The sequence below is a fragment of the Cebidichthys violaceus genome, unplaced genomic scaffold (assembly GCF_023349555.1).
Source record: "Cebidichthys violaceus isolate CVI_PGR_0920_01 unplaced genomic scaffold, fCebVio1.0.p SCAF_26, whole genome shotgun sequence".
Taxonomy (NCBI): Eukaryota; Metazoa; Chordata; class Actinopteri; order Perciformes; family Stichaeidae; genus Cebidichthys; species Cebidichthys violaceus.
Window position 1 is genome coordinate 6,324,657 of NW_027176439.1, and position 20,279 is coordinate 6,344,935.

The window sequence follows — 20,279 nt, forward strand, 5'->3', positions numbered from 1 at the left end:
GAGATGACGCAGCGCCTTCTCTGCAGCCAATCAGCGCCATGGTTCCGGGATGACGTCGACAAGCTACTCGTAACTCCAGGAAGCTGGAAGTTTCTTTTCGGCTGCGTTTTAAACTCACTTTAAAGTTTTAAATCCAGAGTTTAGACAAGAAACCGAGCCAAATAATACGTGTTTTTCGTGTGTGTATTCATTATTTAAAGAAGCTATCTTTGGAGATCAACTTTGCTCCAAAGACGGACGAGCAGGATTTCATTTAGTTTAATTTAAAGTCGCCACACGTCACTGTAAGATGTTAGCTTCGAGTCTTTTGGATAATTTCCGCACCGAACACCAAGATGACCACGCACACAAAGTGAGTACCGGTCCAAAACACGCGCGTGGATTTGTTCTGGGGTGTTTATAGTCTCGTGACGGGACATCTGAAGGCCTAGTAACGAGTTACTGTGTTGACAGTAACGAGTTACTGTGTTGACAGTAACGAGTCACTGCTGGAGACGCATATTGCACGTAGGTCGTTGAATACGTTCAGTGTGTGTAATATGTGTATCTACTGCGTTCATATTCATATGTTTCCAGCTATTTAACTCTGAATTAAAGGTAGTATTTGGAGCTCACTGACTCGGACGCTTAAATACAATGAAGCCATTTTTATTTTTATTGTTTTCCTCTAACAGGCTCAGTAACACTACACGTGGGCCTGTCTCACTGACTCTGTATGATTATGTTCGTAAAGTGTCTTTGAGCATTTTTGGCAGATAGTAGCCGGGGTCATAACATTGGAAGGGGAGAGGCCTTCTCTCCTCGTTGCGTCTATCTATGTGTGGCTAAACTCTGCGGTTTGTAGATTGTAGAAATAAATGTGAGAGGCATCATTATACGTTGAAACGATGCCTCTCGCACGATTATTTTCACTTCCTTTCACACGTTGCTTATCCACTTCATCACGAACATCGACGCCAGCAGACATATTTGTACTTGGGGCTAATGAGCCATAACTATTCCACGAGCACTTTTCAAATGTGAACGATCTAAGACAGCTCAAATCAAAGTCTGCTCAATATGACATCAGTGCTGTCTGCTACGACACGCAAATGATCGTTTTCGGTTATAGAAATCCGAGCTAGCATCAGATTGCATTAACGAATTGCAGATCGGAGCTTAGATTTGGGGATTTTTGTATTCTTCTTTTATTAGTTGTTTCTTTCTTCCCCCGACGTGGAGGTGTGTGACGACCATGTTAGGTAGTTTGTGATGCTGAACACTTAACACTGGTGTAGACGGGGCTGACTCTGAGCACCGCTCATTGTTTCTTTCCTCTCAGTGTAAAGTCTCATCGTTGTTTGTAGGTGATGGTGGTGTCATCTGGAAAACTTCCCAACAGAGTTCTCTTCATGTCGTGGGTGTACGGCGTGACCGAGGGGGGGCTGAGTACGCAGCCCTGGGGGGCTTAAAGTGTAGGAAGTACGGCTGCCAGTCTCCACTGCCTGGGTTCTGTCTGTGAGTCTGATATCCAGTTGCAGGGTGAGATGCTCACACCCACGATCGGGTGAAACTCTGACCTTAAATTAACAACCGGCATCATGATGTAGGTGTTGTTACCTCCGTGATGTGTGAGGGCTGAGTGGAGAGCAGTGGAGACGGCATCTCCTGTGGGTCTAGTTGGCTCCGGATGCAAACCGGCTGGGATGTTGTCGTCGGCATGCTGGAGAACCAGTTAGTCGAGGTAGTCATCTACTCACATCTGACGGGACACTGCAAACCTTTTGACGGGTGATGGTGGCTGTCTTGAAGCAGGTTGGAAATGTCTATTGACATCGGTTAGCTGGTCGGCTCATGATCCTCGCACACAAGCAGGGATGTTGTCCGGCCCAGTAAATACGGCTCAGTTCATTAACAATATTCACACGTGGGCGTCGGCCAGCAATACAAACAGAACTGCTTTTGGGCAAACAAAACGTGTTGTTTTGCATCTTTTTCAGGCGCACCATGCCTTTTGATACTCCTGCTGCTGACACACACCCTTCTTCACAGACAGTAGACAACATGAAGGAATGATCTAGAGAGCTTCTGAGCTTTTATGACATTCTTTTTGAACTCACTGTTCTACTGTTATATAACTTCTTGTCTGGCATGTAACGGTTTCTCCTCTCTACAATGGCTTAGGTGGACAAATACTTGCACCACTTCCAGCTGTCGGATGAGACGTTAATGGATTTGTCAATAAGGTTTCGACGAGAGATGGACAAAGGTCTGTGCAGAGACACCAACCCCACGGCTGCTGTCAAGATGCTGCCCACGTTTGTGCGCTCCACTCCTGATGGAACTGGTAACACCTTTTTATACGGGAAATGTATGAAATGGGTCCATTGAATACACCTCAGTATCAGTTACATGTCATCCATGCTTCCTCTGAAAACCGATTATATCTGAAAGACACAATTTGATGTACGTTTCTCAGACGTACAGTCATTGCTGGACCTTCAATAATGTTGGACAACCCTCAGCTGTCAAGTTATTTTTCACATATTTGTAACATCATGAAGTCCGATTTTCAGTAAAAAACAAAAAAAACTGTAAGAAACTGGAGGAAGAAACTCTGGTTGAAACTTTAATTCTGTGTGATTTGTGTGTGTTGTGTGTGTGTTGTGTGTTGTGTGTGTGATATGTGTGTGTTGTGTGTTGTGTGTGTGATATGTGTGTGTTGTGTGTGTTGTGTGTTGTGTGTGTGTGTGTGTGTGTTGTGTGTTGTGTGTGTTGTGTGTTGTGTGTGTGTGATATGTGTGTGTTGTGTGTGTTGTGTGTGTGATATGTGTGTGTTGTGTGTTGTGTGTGTGTGATATGTGTGATATGTGATTACATCTTGAGTTTTGTTTTGTGTTGAAAGAGCAAGGTGAATTCTTGGCACTCAATCTCGGCGGATCCAACTTCCGGGTTCTCCTGGTCAAAGTTATGGCTAATGGCAAGCAAGAGGTGGAGATGGAAAATCAGATTTATGCCATTCCTGAACACCTCATGAGAGGCAGCGGGTCAGAGGTAAGAACACGTGGCTAATGTGCTCCGCAAACAGTGTTCTGTACGTACATGTCGTGGAAAACTTTGGGACAATGCAGAACCCGATAGCTCCACTCCAAATCCCTTTTTACATCATGGATTTTTTGAAGTTTTAGAAGTTTATGTATTCTAACCTTGCTTAGTTTTCACTGGGCTGGGGTGAAAGAAACCTAATGGATGATTTGCATCATTTAGTCATGTAAATAAAACCGCTGTATGTAATGTAACAGCCGGTGAACATTCAGAATCATTTCTTTTTAATTATGGAGTTAATACATTAAATTGGTTTGTTTTCATATTTCATATATGACATGAACTGGGAGGTCTTGACGAGTTGGTGTGGACTGACCAAGTTGTAAATTGAAAGCCTGCTGCTAACGTTAGCTGCATGTTTTCAACATTAGTCTTTGCTAATGAGGAAGGAGGTGAGAAGAAAGGATTGATGAGAGAGTGATTCATTACTCCCTTCAGTGGACACCGAGCGGAGCTTTTGTCAGGAGAAAGAGTGTGCACGTATCGTATTCAGTGCACGTGACACCATTGAGCTATTCATTTAATCAAGAAGTGGAGTGGCTCGGGTTGACTCACGATACATTCGTTACATAGTGTCAGGTGTGTGTGTGTGTGTGTGTGTGTGTGTGTGTGTGTGTGTGTGTGTGTGAGTGAAGGTACAGACAGGCTGTTTTCTATGATATTTAACTTCAAACTAAAGCACATGTTTAGTAGATAACTCATGGATCAGAAGAATGATTAGGATGTATTTACTAGTATGAAATAGATTAAAATAAATGAAAGTAAAAGAGGACCTAATGAAACAATACAAACTTGCAAATGTCCCCATTTTGTCCCAAAAATCAATGTGACTCTGTAATCAGCTGATGGGCTATTTACACACACACACACACACACACACACACACACACACACACACACACACTGAAAGCTCTTGGTTAATAAGAAAACTGACCTTCTCTCTCTCTGCTGTAGTTATTCGACCACATAGCTGAATGCCTGGCTAATTTCCTGGAGAAGTTGGGCATGAAGGATAAAAAGCTTCCTCTGGGGTTCACCTTCTCCTTCCCCTGCCAGCAGACCAAGTTGGATGAGGTGAGTGATTTAGAAGTTATTGTGTCTACTTCACCCATTAACAATGATCAAGTCGTCAAAAAGGTCTCAAATACAACCAGTAAGAGGTCAACTAATGTAGACGGGGCCCACCGGGACTCTGAGAGGCTGTTTGCAAATGAGCTGCAATCTGATTGGACTCAACCCAGGAAGCTTGTCCTAGCTGGAGACGCCGTTTGACCGCTTCCTTTCAGCGATAGTGAGAGGCGTTGCCACAACTTTAATACTGCGTAGGAAACACTTAAAGTGTTGTTATGTTGAATTACTGAGTAAAGATTAGTCTACAACAGTGTTTTTTAAATGTAGAGTAAAGTGCAGACTTGGTTAAAGATCAGATAGAATTTCTGTCGACCGAGAGTTTCTGTGGTTGACGAGAGAGAGAGAGAGAGAGAGAGAGAGAGAGAGAGAGAGAGAGAGAGAGAGAGAGAGAGAGAGAGAGAGAGAGAGAGAGAGAGAGAGAGAGAGAGAGAGAGAGAGAGACCTTCTATTCATCAGAACATACATTTTTTCAGTCTTTCTTTCTCTTGAACATGCTGGATATACAACTATGAATTCCTTCTGTTAGTTTTCAATGTTCGCTGCATTGTCTGATAGTCACGACTGTCTTGGCTCTTAGGAGACAGAGAGAGAGTTCATAATTTAATCAATGTTTAGAATTTAAACATTTACATGCATTTCAAACTCCATCTGCTCAATCATACTGCTAGAAACTCTGAAACATCTTTCATACATTCTGGTTATTATGCTCTGAAGCTCAGTAAAATGTCCATCTCAGATCTTTACGTTAGCGTCTATTAGGGATGTTAATCATTTTAATAATTTATCTGTTTACAGACAATAAGAATTTTTATTAAAATAATAACGTAAAGCTCGGAGGAGCGGCTTGTCACTACAATGAGAATAGCCGGTCCACTTTAAAGGTCCGCCTCGCTGAACAGAACCGGGCAGATAATCGTCTTTATTTTGCAGAGTGTTTTGGTGTCTTGGACCAAAAGCTTCAAGGCAAATGGAGTAGAGGGAAAGGACGTGGTCAGCCTTCTGAGGAAATCCATCAAGAAACGAGGGGTAAGTGTGCAAAATCTAGTTTCATGGTACATTATGTACTATTTACTAACGTCTCCAAACGTGTGCAAACTTACAAAGCCCTAGAAATCTATTGTGTTTAGTCTCTGGAGATAATGCAAAGAAATACACCCAGCACAGCTAAAGAACAGTACAAGCAACCCTTAACTGTGCATACTGCAAAGTGCAATGTGACAAAGAGCAAACATGTACGTGACAAAAAACATGTATTTTCCTCCTCAGGTTATAGTTGTATACTTACAGTTTTAAGGTTATGGTCCTAGACCTGAAAGAAAACGTGTTCATGGGCACAAAGAACAGCCTACATCTGAGGATTGTGCCGTTCTGACCCTCTCCGATTGAAGGTCGAAGGGGTTTCTTTACAAAAGCAGCTCTGGCAGCTCTCAGACAGGCAGCAGGGCACAGCGCCGGCCACTTCTGACTCACCTTCAGTATTGAGGAAATAAACTCAGTTTTGTTGTTAAATCCCACATATGGAGGAGAAGGATCTTCAGGGACTATTAGAGTCGAATGCAGCATTTCAAAGGTGAAAAGCTGCGAGGTTACATACCAGTTTGCTCGGAAGGCTCGAATTGACGTGTGTGTGTGTGTGTGTGTGTGTGTGTGTGTGTGTGTGTGTGTGTGTGTGTGTGTGTGTGTGTGTGTGTGTGTGTGTGTGTGTGTGTGTGTGTGTGTGTGTGTGTGTGTGCGTGTGTGTGCGCGCGCATGAGTTGAAACTGTTTCAACGTGAGGGAAACATTTGCAAGTTGTGTTTGAACACGCATCGGCACTCACCAACAGCTTTGTTGTGGCCGATGTGCAAACACATCCCGTTGAGGGGATCAGTAGCCCTCCCAGCCCTGAGAGAATGGGGATTTTTCATAGCTCACAAATATTGATTCTTTGTGGCTTTCCAATCGCGTCATGCCTAACTCATTTCACGTTTGATAAGTGAACATTTGCCACCTTTTGCAGCATCGTTAGAGATGAGTCTGCAAACACAGCAGGGCAGGAGGTTCCAACAGTATCCCTGCATTAGAACTAAGGCTGAACAATAGTCCAACACAAACAGGAAGAGCTCGTAAGAAAGTCAGACATGGACCAGAAAATTAAAAAAATACAAAGCACTTGTCAAGCATTTAATTCAAGTAGGCTTTGTATTTGGTTATTTTCACTTATTGAATTACCAGAGAACCTGCTATATTTTGATATATATTTTTTCGAGATGAAACGACCTGTATCCGGGTCAAACATGTTGGTCACCCCGTCTTAACAAGAACAGAGGCGTTCCTTCCAGTGGTCCATCACTTTGCTGGCCACTTGCTTAAGGTGAGACAGCAGTGTCTTGAAGTAATACCTCAAGTCCAAGTCTGGATGTGTTGGCCACGTCTGCAGGCAGCTCGTGTGAGGGACGTGGGTAACGACGAGGTGTGACGACACCTCGAGCTACAAAGGGTCCGGAAACAACAAGGACTCTGAAGTGTGGCCGCAAACTAGTGCTGCAGAATCCACGTCCAAGATATGTTTGAAACAAAACTTTACAAAAAGAAAATCATCACTGAAATCATTTCCACTTGTGTTACAGACAACCTAATGGTAAGATGATTAAAACATTAAAAACAAAGCCAGACTTCTAGTTTGATGTATAAATAATCTATATTCACCTTATTTTATAGTTGGCCACAGTCCAGAAAAGGGTATCTGTCAATCTAAAGTTCTATGTCAAACTGAAAAAAACGCTGATTTCAACGTATGCAATTAACTCAAATCTCATTGCAGGACTTTGACGTTGACATTTTGGCTGTGATCAATGACACAGTGGGAACCATGATGACCTGTGGCTACGATGATCATCACTGTGAAATTGGCCTCATTGTGGGTGAGTCCAGTCTAACTGTGAATCCAATGACGAGGGTTGGATAAAGTCACCGCTTGTTTGCACACATGTCCGTCTGCAGAGCATTTGGATTCTGATGCTGGAAGAAACACGACTTACTGAGCAACAATGTTGGTGGAGCAAACATTACCATGTTAATAGGCAGTACATGAATCTCACACAGGTGTGACGTTAAGAGGGAACAATGGAACGTGAGATTGGCCGGAGAATCGGAGCAGCTGGGGCGGTATTGCAGTCGCTTCACCGCACCGTTGTGACGAAAACAGAGCTGAGCCGCAAGGCAAAGCTCTCTATCTACCGGGTGATCATCGTTCCCACTCTCACCTACGGTCATGTGGACCGGGTCACGACCGAAAGAATTAGATCGCGGGTACAAGCGGCCGAAATGGGTTTCCTCAGGAGGGTGGCTGGCGTCTCCCTTAGAGATAGGGGGAGGAGTTCGGTCATCCGTGAGGGACTCGGAGTAGAGCCGCTGCTCCTTTGCGTGGAAAGGAGCCGGTTGAGGTGGTTCAGCATCTGGTAAGGATGCCACCAGGTGGAGGGACTATATCTCCAAACTGGCCTGGGAGCGCCTCCGGATCCCCCAGTCAGAACTGGCTGATGTGACCCGGGAAACGGAGGTTTGGGGTCCCCTGCTGGAGCTGTTGCCCCCCGCGACCCGATCCCGGATAAGCGGTTGAAGATGAGATGTCAGAGTTAGTGCTTGTATTAAATCACATTTATTTTAACATTACTATTCCTAAAAAAGATATTCTTGAAGGCAATAGAGCAGCTCTTGGCAGTGCCGTGAACACAGGAGGAGCCTTTATTCTGTTTTTGCACGTTTTACGTTTCTCCCAGTTCGGATCAGCCGGTTCTCCTCTGCGCTGCTGGTCCTGTCACTGCTAACTCCCAATCTTGTTTGGACAGACGTTGTGTTTCCTTGGATTCAGATGGGAGTTGCCAACTGCTTCTTTGAGTCTGCCGGTTAGATCCCATTACCCTGCTGCACAGGCTTCTCACTGCAGAGCAGCGGGATTCAATTAACATCCAACGAGGTCCAGTCAGAGAGAACATCGCATCTCTCCCTGTGTGTGTAAATCTCACTCGTGTCGGAATACACACATCTGATTGGCTGAGCAGCGTCACGTGATGTGATTTACAACACGTGTAATTGGTCGGTGTGTTTCCTGCACCGCTGAACAAGAGCCGTAAAGACTGGAAAAGCTGCGCCGGTTAAAATTGAATAATTCTCAATCATCTATCGGTTTTAGGTTCAGGGTCCGGATAGAACGGCGTCTGGGTCCGGACCGCGGTCCGCCTGTTAGCGACCCCTGACCTAGAGGGATTTTACTGGTGAAGCAACAGGAAGATGTCACAGTAGCAAAGCATAGGTGTTCCTGATCACGTTAAGAAAGGCTCTGATCTAGTCAACGGAGGAAGAAGAGCCCAGGTTTGACTGGTGCTGCAGTGACATGTTGAACGTGAACTACTTGGTAACGTTGGCGCTCACGTCTCGTCCCTCCAGGAACGGGCACCAACGCCTGCTACATGGAGCAGATGAGGAACCTCGACCTGCTGGACGGCGATGAGGGCCGCATGTGTGTCAATACAGAGTGGGGCGCTTTCGGAGACGACGGTTCCCTGGAGGATCTGCGCACCGACATCGACCGGGAGATAGATGCAGGCTCTCTGAACCCTGGCAAGCAGCTGTGAGTGTCTTTGAACTCATCTTACCTGGTGCAACATTAAACTGCCCTCAGTAGTGGCTTCACTCCGCAGCAGACGAGCATGCGTTACAGATGCCTTCATTTGTAATTTCTATTGGTCATATCGGTATATTCCTGATATTTATTTTTTGTTTAAGGTATGAATCCGATGTGACAGTAGTTTGTTGTGTCGGTGTGCAGGTTTGAGAAGATGATCGGTGGCCTGTACATGGGGGAACTGGTGCGTCTCATCCTGTTGAGGATGACCAAAGAGCAGCTGCTGTTCAAGGGAAGGACTACAGCAGAGCTCCTCACCACCGGGAGCTTCAACACCAGCTACATCTATGCCATTGAGAATGACAAGTGAGTGAGTGAGTGAGTGAGTGAGTGAGAGAGAGTCGGATGCAGTGATGACTCAGTGGTGATGTAAGCAGCAGATAAGAAGTGTCCACTTTGAACTGAAAAGACGTCGTCCAATGGTTTGTTGGACATCGTATCACCAGGATGAATGAGATTCACAGAGAGAGACGGTGTGTGTTTGTCAAACTGCTGATCACCGACTAACACACTAAGAACATGCTCACCTAACGGTTTCTGTTCCCACCGTCTTGTATATTACATGCTGGGGCAGAAAAGCACCGAAAATATAGGTTTGCATTACATTTGAAGTCTCACTTGTAGGCCAGTGAAGTATCGCAGTAGATGCAGGCGGGTCATGCTGTCAGCAATAAGCAATCATTCTGCATTAGTAACAGGTTCACTCGCTCATCCAGCTAAAAACAAACATTTTGAGGCAGCGTGTGCTATTTCTATCGTCATACGCAGACATTTGAACGGCAGTAAAAAGCTAAAACACTGCCTCATATGCAGTTTGTCAGTTGGTTGTGGAAGTTGTAGTATTTTGCCTCCATAAGTTTGGTTTGCACATTAATCTTGCGCCGTAAATACTCAGATAGTATGAATGAGCAAAACGAAATGGGACTCAGATCTACTTTGGAAGTGAAAACAGAAACGTCAGTATCCCTGATCATGTTGCAGATGTCTAAATAGTACATGGCTGCATTCATATGGGGCTCACTATGGCAGCCAGCCATTGCAGCCATTGCAGCCATGCACGGTGCTGGCGGGCAGAAGGAACCACCAACCCTGTGATTAGATGATCCAGCTCACCTCCTGAGCCACAGTTGCCACGTGTCCATTCAGCCGCCCGTTTGTTTAGCTGCCGACACCGTTCAGAATCACTCTAAGCAGTCAAAGTTGTAGTGTGTGTATATGTGTATATATATATATATATATATATATATATATATATATATATATATATATATATATATATATTGTATTCTACTTTACTTGCAGGGATGATGAAGGTCTGGCGAGTGCGGAGAAAGTGCTCCGGGGCCTGGGTCTGGACCCGTTGGTTGAGGAGTGCGTAGCCACTCAGAGGGTGTGTCAGATAGTATCTACTCGAGCCGCACACTTGTGTGCTGCCACTCTAGGGGCGGTGCTGCGGCAGATCCGGGACAACAAAGCAGCTGAGAAGCTGCGCACCGCTATTGGAGTGGACGGCTCTGTTTACAAGAATCATCCGGAGTAAGTATCTCAACGATAATACAATGCAGCATGTCTCTTCCCAAAAACAAGAAGAATGTTCTGTTCAATTGTTCTCTGAGGCCCCTCCCCTCGGTCCTACCAAACTGATAGCAGGGCAGGTGAAGAATTGCAAGGGTCTTCCATCCAGTTGTTGTCACGGGTGACTCGCCGTCCCCCAATTCAGAATCTAGTAAGAAATCCAGAATTCCGGGGTATCCAAAAACCTAGCATGTACAACATAACACGGCTTATATAGCGTATGCAAATCTATTCAAACTCTTCCAAACATGAGGTTCTCACTACATTTGAATCATGTTAGTCAGGTAATGTGAACATAAATGTCCCGTCACAATACTGACACCTCGCGCTTACTGCGCAGCAGCAGCAGCACAGTAATGTACTGAATGAAGCTAGTTACAGACCGTGAATCTCAGTATTATAATTCCCTTTTCTCTTCATACACTGTGAATAACACACGCATACTCATATCACACACACACACACACACACACACACACACATCCTCCTCTAGTGTTAGAGAAATACCACATTATATTAACTTTGCGCTACAACTTAAAGTCACAGAGCTAGTAGCATGTGGCTAACGCACGCTAAGCGGCAATGATTAGATGGCCGAGGTCTTTCAGTAGCCGACTAAACTGTGACTTGCTCGAAGTGATGCGTAGTATACTGTGTAATATCGCTACGTAATGTCGGTGTTTCTGCTGTTCTTTGTTCCGTACTTTGCTCTCTCTCTCTCTAACCCGGGTGAAGGAGGCAGCACTTGCGTTGTTTTGCACCTCTGGCAATCGATTATTCAACCTTGAACAAACAACATTTATTGTTGTCAAGTTTCTTCCAATAGAACACTTACAAATGCAAAAGTAGACCTGAGCTAAAACTAAATAATGAATTAAATACTGAATAAGATGGAGGGGAATACAATAAAAGACGTGGTGCTTTTTCAAATAGAATAATGATCAGTGAATGGAGATGATCCAAAATGACATAACAACTATTTTCCAATGGGTTTCACCCACATACACTTGTATGAATAGAGCTTATTGTTCTCGGCATTTAATAAGCTGATGAATGCTGAGTAAAGTTGAATAGCACACAACACGATATCGTCTTTATTACTCTTCTTGCTCTCTAAAAGCATTCTACTGTAGGAATGAAGTTCGAGAGAATGGAGATGGAAGGTCATGTGTCGAGGGTGTTTGGACTAATTGGAGCTACAGCGCGTTAGCTGCGTCTTTTTGAAGTCCTTCAATGTCAAGCGATGCTGATGAAACATCAGAGCAACGAGCCCGTGGTGCCGATTCTCAGCGAAGATGTCGCTGAGTTCACCAGCTTAATTAATAACGTCATTGAACAAACACAACAGTACACAGAAATCAATGGGTGGTGATTTTATCGGTTTGAGAGAAGCTTTACTTCCGCATATTGGTCTTGTCTTAAGAAGCCGCTTCACCCTTCTATGTTACAAAGTGCATCCACTCCTCCTAGGTTTTCCAGGAGGCTCCACAAGATGGTGCGCCGGCTTGTGCCGGACTGCGACGTGCGTTTCTTGCAGTCGCCGTGCGGCAGTGGGAAAGGTGCAGCCATGGTAACGGCGGTGGCCTACCGCCTCGCCGCTCAACACGCCGAGCGTCAGCGCATCCTCGACACCTTGCGCTTGAGCCGTGAAAAGCTGCTGGAGGTGAAGAAGCGAATGAGCGAGGAGATGTTGCGAGGCCTGTCAAAGCAAACCCATGAGCAGGCGAGTGTCAAGATGCTCCCCTCCTTTGTTAGAGCCACACCAGATGGAACAGGTAGCTGTGAAAAGAGAAGCTGATATTCCACTTGACTTGTTATTGAGTTGAGGTTTCTCATGTCTATTTTGCTGTTATGCATATGTTCAGGATTCTCGTCTTTGTTTGCCCTCATCAGAGCACGGCGACTTCTTAGCGCTGGACCTCGGGGGCTCCAGCTTTCGGGTGCTGCTGGTGCGAGTGAAACGTGGAAAGACACACAATGTGGACATGCACCAGAAGATCTACAGTATTCCTCAGGAGACTATGCAGGGCACAGGGGAAGAGGTATGAACCCCTCTTTTAATATCTGAAACTCTGTCAGAAAGATTCTGATGACTGCGTGTTCATGAAGATATGTAACGTCGGTGTTCTCTTGCGGCCAGCTCTTCAGCCACATTGTGTACTGCATCGCCGACTTTCTGGAGTACATGGGCATGAAAGGAGCATCCCTACCTCTGGGATTTACATTCTCCTTCCCCTGTCATCAAAGCAAGCTGGATCAGGTAACGTTTGATTCAGTATTCGTTAGAAGTGTAATACTAGCTGTGATTTGTATCGCAACATATTGAACTTCAGGGGTGAATCACGTAAAGTTGGCAGAAACACTATCGGTTTGTTCCCCGAGCTTCATCGCGATTAGTTTAGAAAGAAGGATGCTTCTTTTGTTTCTATTCATTCGGCACACCAGCATAATCATTCAGCTGATGACGACACTGAGAAGCTCTGCACTATTAAACTACGCCCGGAATCACCAGCTCTGAAATAAAGCTCTAAAATAAGGTTTTCCATAAAAGATAACATATTTTGGTGAATTGTGTAAATGATTATGTAAGCTGCCGTGCGACAGGATTTCAGTTATTTGAAGTGTGGTTTGGTCAGTTACCTGCAAAGTCATCTTGGTCTGCAGAGCGACAACGGCCCTCGTGCAAGAAGCCCTCGAGCAAACGGACTCGTACGAGTTGATGCTGTGTAACACTGCGATGTCCATATACTACTTCATTGATTTGACCCCCTTCGAGTCATCAAACCATTTCCTCAGTATTTCAGTGATGCGATGTTACCAAACAACAGACATCTGTGATCCGTGGTTTGAATGTACAGCGTGTCTGAACATGATTCATGAAATGATCACGTGGTATCTCATTATTTACTGTATCAGTCTGTGGAAACATCTGGTGTCATTTCTCATCAAGCGACTTTTGATTTTGATTTTAAATCCTGTAATTCTAAACGTCTCACACACGTTCACCATCTGTCCAGGGCATTCTTCTGAATTGGACAAAGGGCTTCAAAGCCAGCGGGTGTGAGGGACAAGATGTCCTCACACTACTGAAAGATGCCGTCCGCCGCAGACAGGTCAGTAAACGCATCGCAAACACTTCGTCTCCACTTTATTGAAGTACTCCCAAAAGTCTTAAGGCAGTATGCTCAATGGTCACACTGATCTTGTCTCCTATAGACATGTATTTGTTTAGGTTTGGTATTTGTGTTTGTCTGCAGCTGCACCCCCTCATTCCTTGTCCCTCTCTTACACCCTTTACATCTGAGGTCACAAACTGCCGCTGGCAGCAGAGTGTGACCTTTAAGGCTTATTTTTTTTTACCATACGAGAAACCTTTGTGTTAATGGTAACATGTGAAGGCTCTAATGAAGGAAGCTCTATAAGCATCAATAGAGGAGACATTTAATCAGCCGGTGCTTTAGATAGACCGTCTAGTCAGGTTTCAGACACACAGTTTTACTTCTGAATGGTTCCATGTTGAGCATAGTGCAGCGTCTAGTTATAACAATGTGTTTATGTATTCCTTTGTTATGGGGTCTGGATGATGCACTAGCAGTTACTATAGTTTTGTAGTTTCTAGTTACTAACGGTTACACTACAGCTGTGCTCCCAGTACTACAGATGTCAATCACTCTATCACTGCTTCCAGGAATTTGACTTGAACTTTGTGGCGGTGGTTAATGACACAGTGGGAACCATGATGACCTGCAGCTATGAGGACCCCAAATGTGAAGTGGGACTCATCGTGGGTGAGTCTGCCCCCCCCCCCCCCCCCCCTGTCTTTTTGCCATTTTTAAACATAATTCACTTTGGAATGAAGCTCATCAAAGGCTGACGGATGTTCTCCTTCCGTGTCGATACTTGGATAAATACTTTTCCACGTTTCTTTGACTCAGGCACCGGGACTAATGCGTGCTTCATGGAGGAAATGCAGAACATCGAGCTGGTGGAGGGCGATGATGGCCGTATGTGTGTCAACATGGAGTGGGGCGCATTCGGTGAAAATGGCGAACTTGATGACTTCTCCACCGAGTTTGATCGCATCGTTGATAATTGCTCCAACAAACCTGGCAAACAGAGGTAATGGATGAGTAGTTTACACACATTGACGGCAGATTGCAACCAGACGCTGATGGAGGAGCAGAGGATGGACTCAATGATGGCGGTGAAGAAGTGCACCATCATTGTCTTTGGCAGGTTGAACTTCTTCAGCTGCCTCAGGAGGTACATCCTCTGCTGAGCTTTCTTGGCGATGGATCTGGTTTTAGGGTCCCACTTGAGGTCCTGAGTTATGGTGGAGCCCAGGAAGAGGAAGGACTCCACCGCGTCGACGGGGGAGTCACACAGGGTGATGGGGGGAGTCACACAGGGTGACGGTCACCAGATGGTCAACCTGTAGGCGGACTCACCCCCACCAGAGATGAGTCCAATGACGGTGGTGTCATCCGCAAACTTCAGGAGCTTGACGGACTGGTGACTGCAGTTTGTCCACAGACCTGTTGGCGAACTGCAGGGGGTCCAGGAGTGGGTTGGTGAGGGGTTTTAGGTTCGACAGGACAAGGCGCTCAAAAGACTTCATGACCACAGAGGTTAGGGCGATGGGCCTGTGGTAGTTAAGTCCTGTGATCCTTGTTTTTTTTTTGGGGGACGGGGATGATGGTGGAGGCCTTGAAGCAGGCTGCTATGTGGCATGTCTCCAGGGAGGTGTTGAAGATATCTGTGAACACCGGAGACAGCCGATCGGCACAATGCTGCAGGGTGGAGGGGGAGACGGAGTCTGGGCCGGCTGCTTTGCGGGGGTTCTGACTTTTAAACAGCCTGTTGACGTCTCTTTCCAGAATAGATTGAGTCGTGACTGGGGGGGGGGGGCATGCTACGCTATCGACCAGAACAATATAACGACGCAGGGCTGACGCACATAGAGACAGAGAACCATTCACACACACAGTCGTACGTAACGGCAATTCAAAGTCATCAGTTAACCTAAGCTGCATGTCTTTGGGCTTTGGGAGGGAGCCGGAGAACCCGGAGGGAACCCACGCTGACACGGGGAGAACCCGGGCCCCTCTTGCTATCATTGGTGTTATTGAATACACCTGAGCTTCTCCTACTATGAAGTGTAACCAAGCTCTCTAACAGCTGGGCTGCCAGAGCGTCTTTGTTTGTTCTCTTTTCTCTCTGGAGGAAGTGACACTACAATAAATATCTTTATAGTTTGATAAAACCCGTAAATGATCTTATTCATGTGAGTATTGTGAATGTTGAAGTTTTCAGATTGTGTGTCTCCTTCTCTTGAGGTATGAGAAGATGATCAGTGGCATGTACCTGGGGGAGATAGTGAGGAATGTGCTGATAGAGTTCACTGCTAAAGGCCTGCTGTTCAGAGGAAAGCTGTCTGAGCGACTCAAGACCCGGGGCATCTTCGAGACTAAGTTCCTGGCACAGATTGAAAGGTGAGTGTTGCAGACTGGTGTCAGGAACCCCGTCCACACCTGGTTCTAATGCTGAAATTGTCTTAACACAACACATTGTCTCAAACACATTTATACACATACAACTGAAGAGTTGTAACGCGCAATTCATCTTTAAGACATTTATTTTGATGTTTATTTTAAGACATTTTAAACAAACAAGAAAGAAGAGAATAAGAAGCAATAGATAAAAGCAATAAGGATTCTATGTCCACACTGTGAGCACATGGCTTGCCGGCCTTATTGTCTGTGCGTTTCATCTAAAATACAAGAACCTCGTATTCTCAAGTTGCTGAAAGACAAATAAGGTTGCATCGAGCAAATCTCTGTCAGGAATCCACTCGAGAAAGAGACAACGGCAGCACTGTTGACGCAATGGATCAGTGCAATTATGGCCACACATACTTAAGTGTCTTTACGTTAAGATTGAAGTACTGAACGTTGCATAAACCCATTGTTTTTAATGATGAAGTGCAGTTTAACAGTGTTTTAGTCTGTAGAACACAACAGCATTCAAGCTACAGTGAAATCACCCGTTTGAAGCAAGTTGAACACATTCAAATCATCGCTACAAAGAGAGTCCATCACACACCCTGCATGTTAGCATGTTAGCATGTTAGCCGTCTCTTTCGCCTGTGTAACCCTGCTTCTCTCTGACCCCAAAGTGACCGCCTGGCCATGCGACAGGTCCGCTCAATCCTGCAGCACCTGGGCCTCACCAGCTCCACGTGTGACGACAGCGTGCTGGTGAAGGAGGTGTGCAGTGTGGTCGCGCGCCGCGCCGCTCAGCTCTGTGGAGCCGGGTTAGCCGCTGTGGTCGACAAGATACGACAGAACCGCAACCTGAATCGGCTGTCCATCACCGTGGGCGTGGACGGCACCCTTTACAAGACGCACCCTCAGTAAGGAGCAAGCTTGTCCCAACACCAGTACCAAGTCTGCATGAGTGAACTTTAAGCCTTGGTTAGTCAGGACATGCAGCTGGACTTTGACTTAAGCTCAGTAGCTCATCCTCCTGGATGGACCAGTTTTACAGCTGCGTAATGTTCATCCATTCTTTGCATCACATATGAGAGGACTTTCATGTAACCCCGGTTCCTCTCGCTCTTCCTTTTTAGTTTCTCCAGCATCATGCAAGAGACGTTGCAGGATTTGGCACCGCAGTGCCAGGTGACTTTCCACAAGTCGGAGGATGGAAGTGGGAAGGGAGCAGCGCTGATCACAGCCGTGGCCTGTAGGATGAAGAGCGAAGAGCAGCACTGAGCCGCCACCGGTGGACCGGTAGAACCAGAGCTACGACCACCGAGGTCACCCAAATATATTTATAGTTACAAACAACTTGGTTACTTTAGATCTTTAGTACTGAAATGTTTCATCTGACTTATTTTGTGTGTGTTTCCACATATACAAATGTGCATGTTCGCTTTTTCTTTGTTTTCGGAATAGATATTTATTGCGTGGGACGGTGGAGAATGATTTCACTTGAGCTTGTGTGTTGGAGAAGATGCACCAGCAGTGAAAGAGGACTGTTACGAGATGTGGAGCGCTTCTTTTACACTCCCTCCTTTTTTATCTTTTACTTGCAACTTCAGAGCTGCGGGTTTCCACCCGGCGACCGTTTTCATTTTTAACAACGTCTGTCATCTGTGACGACTATAAACCTCTACAGAAGCTAAGTTTATACAGCAGCCTTTCAAGATGTGAAGTCACAAAGTGCCTCACAATAAAAGTCAAAAGCAGGACATGAAATAAAGGACGCTGTAAAGGACGCTGTGTATCGTTGGGGTACAACAGAACCAGGAAACCCAAGAAAACGTCCCAACTTCACCTGGAAATGATGCGATCTACAAAACGAGCCCTGTCTGCATGGTTTTTGTCTTTAGAATACTTTGCTCTATAATGCTTTTCTTATTTGGGCTTTGTAGTTTCACATCCATTTTAAGAACGATTAAACTTGAGATTTGTAAAATGAAGTTGTAAACTTGTACTTTATCGTCGATATCAAGTACAAACCATTTCAAAAGGTCATCAAAAATCAACGTGTTGCTCTGCATCTCTTTACTCTGAGTGTGAGACTGTCTAGAGTCAATGGATCGGGATCAGTGAGTCACAGTTTAATCACACAGCATGTTGGTAGTCATACTGTTGGTTTCAGGGACCCTTAACGGCCTACCTGGAGGGGGAGTTGATTAAAGGCTTAGTAGCTCTCCTGGGTCTGGTAGTTGGAGGAAAACAAAAGGTCAAAGAGGAGTCTGGCTCTTCTCCACTCTGAGCGTCAGATATCTCAGCACAGTTGTGAGAATCGGTCATTTTCCTGAATTGTTTTATTGAAACTTCAGAGTCTCGTCATAGATGGAGAAATGTAAAGGTGACTCGGTTACACAGCCTCATCTGCTCCGGACATTAGAAAGGAGAGAATAAAATCAAGACTTTTACTGGAGCCAAAGCCTGATCTCATGCGATTTTGTACGAAGCCTGTAATTACAGGTGATTGCATTATTGTGTGCAGATTGCCAACCCGGAGGGCAAAGTTAATTAAATCACAGTCGTCACAATGTGCAGAGGAAGAATGTGTGGCCCTCCTGGAAGTCGGTGGTTTAAGGGAAGGAGGGATTAGTCTCAGCCTCGTTTAGTTTCTTCCATTTGTTTGAAATGCGTTTAATTTTCATTACTACGTTTGGATGATGTGTTGTGCTAAGAAGACACGTAATCCGTTGTGCCCAGTAGAAAGAGAGATTTTAAAAGTCTATAGGTGACTTTCACCTTTAAGGGAAACTCAAAGGTGAAACATGGCGGACGTGATTTACAGGGAGACTAAGAACTAAACCTGAGGGCATGTTAGTTCAGACCATCGGTTTTATTTTAATTAATGTTTGATTGAAGCCAAACGCAACAACTTGTTGAACAGAAAATAAGTTGAATCTGAACATGTTTTCCCAGAAACCTGAGAAAACATGTGACAATGTACGTGTTCATTTTCACCGGTCACACACAGACTGGAAACCTTGGAGAAAAGTGTGTTGAGAGAGAGAGAGAGAGAGAGAGAGAGACAGAGACCTTCTATTCATCAGAACATACATTTTTTTCAGTCTTTCTTTCTCTTGAACATGCTGGATATACAACTATGAATTCCTTCTGTTAGTTTTCAATGTTCGCTGCATTGTCTGATAGTCACGACTGTCTTGGCTTTCACTGTTCTTCTTCTACTTCTTTTAAACCTGTTCTGGTCTTTGAATCGAATATTGATTTTTTTTTTTGTGCAAAAGCAAAGACAAAGCGCAACATCCCGACTAACGTTTGAGCAGTTTGACCTGAGTAGTATGGATTTGGACCCGCCTAAAAGTAACATTCCCAAACCGGTTAAAGAGATGAAGATCAAGTCCTCGTGTAACAGTGAAGCCCCTCATCACCTGGTGATCAAAACAGACGCTGACATTAAAGAACAACACTGTCCCTGTAAGCCCGGGTTGGTTTTTATTCACTGCTACAATAAGTAGCATGCATACACATTCAATACAACTTCAGAAGCCTGTGTGGAATCAAGACTGGGAAATATGGAGAAAATCACAATGTTCTAAACCCAATACCTCGTTTTCCATATTGTAGGGTTGACTAGTGGCGCTTTTACAAACTATTTACACAATTTAAATAATCATCAGTAATGTGGATATGACTATGTGGGTGAAGGTAAATAATAGGTGGAACTAAGTACAGAACATGACACCATATTACTGTAATGCAGCCTTTAAAACCATCACTGAACATTTTACAAGAAATTATCCTTTCAGTGCTTTTACTTTGAAATATCACCTTTTACTTAACTTGGTGTTACTTGGTGTTTGTTTGTAATTATGTATCCTCATTTTTATAAGAAAATATCATCATCCACACCAAGTAATATCTACTAAACTATGTACAACGCGACACAACAAAGTAAATGTACTTGGGTAATACGAGTACTCAGGAGGTGACGTCAATGACTCCGGTTCAGTGAAGCCTCTTCTGCCACACAGGTGCTTATATTCTGTGTTGTTGTTTAAGTATACTTAGTTTCAGGTTGTTTGGTTTGTTAGTTCTTTGGGTAAACACTGTGGGCACCTTTGTCTGTATATAGGAGGAGGTAGGTGGGACCAGCATGCACCGGGGCGGGTCGATAGCACAGGAGAGACGGCGTGAGACGGGAGTCTCTTTGTTCTTTTTCTTTGCTTGTGTGGACATGAAGCAAGGTGTCAAGGTGTCAAGGTATCAGTACTGTGTAGAGTTTGTGTCACATGTCAACATGACCGGGCCTGCTGTGTATCTCAGCATTTACCT

At 44.9% G+C, this 20,279-nt stretch overlaps 1 protein-coding gene across 1 annotated transcript; it reads left to right on the forward strand.

Moving 5' to 3' along the window:
- The first annotated feature begins 62 nt into the window (after window positions 1-62).
- On the forward strand, window positions 63-18,405 carry hk2 (hexokinase 2). Its single transcript, XM_068720695.1, has 18 exons — window positions 63-352; window positions 2,164-2,326; window positions 2,885-3,033; window positions 4,039-4,158; window positions 5,146-5,241; window positions 7,018-7,117; window positions 8,643-8,826; window positions 9,025-9,186; window positions 10,183-10,416; window positions 11,926-12,230; window positions 12,349-12,497; window positions 12,596-12,715; window positions 13,473-13,568; window positions 14,144-14,243; window positions 14,391-14,574; window positions 15,792-15,947; window positions 16,631-16,867; window positions 17,084-18,405. Exons 1-18 carry the CDS (start codon window positions 290-292, stop codon window positions 17,226-17,228), a joined length of 2,763 nt encoding a protein of 920 aa, XP_068576796.1. The 5' UTR covers window positions 63-289; the 3' UTR covers window positions 17,229-18,405.
- The last annotated feature ends 1,874 nt before the right edge of the window (window positions 18,406-20,279 follow it).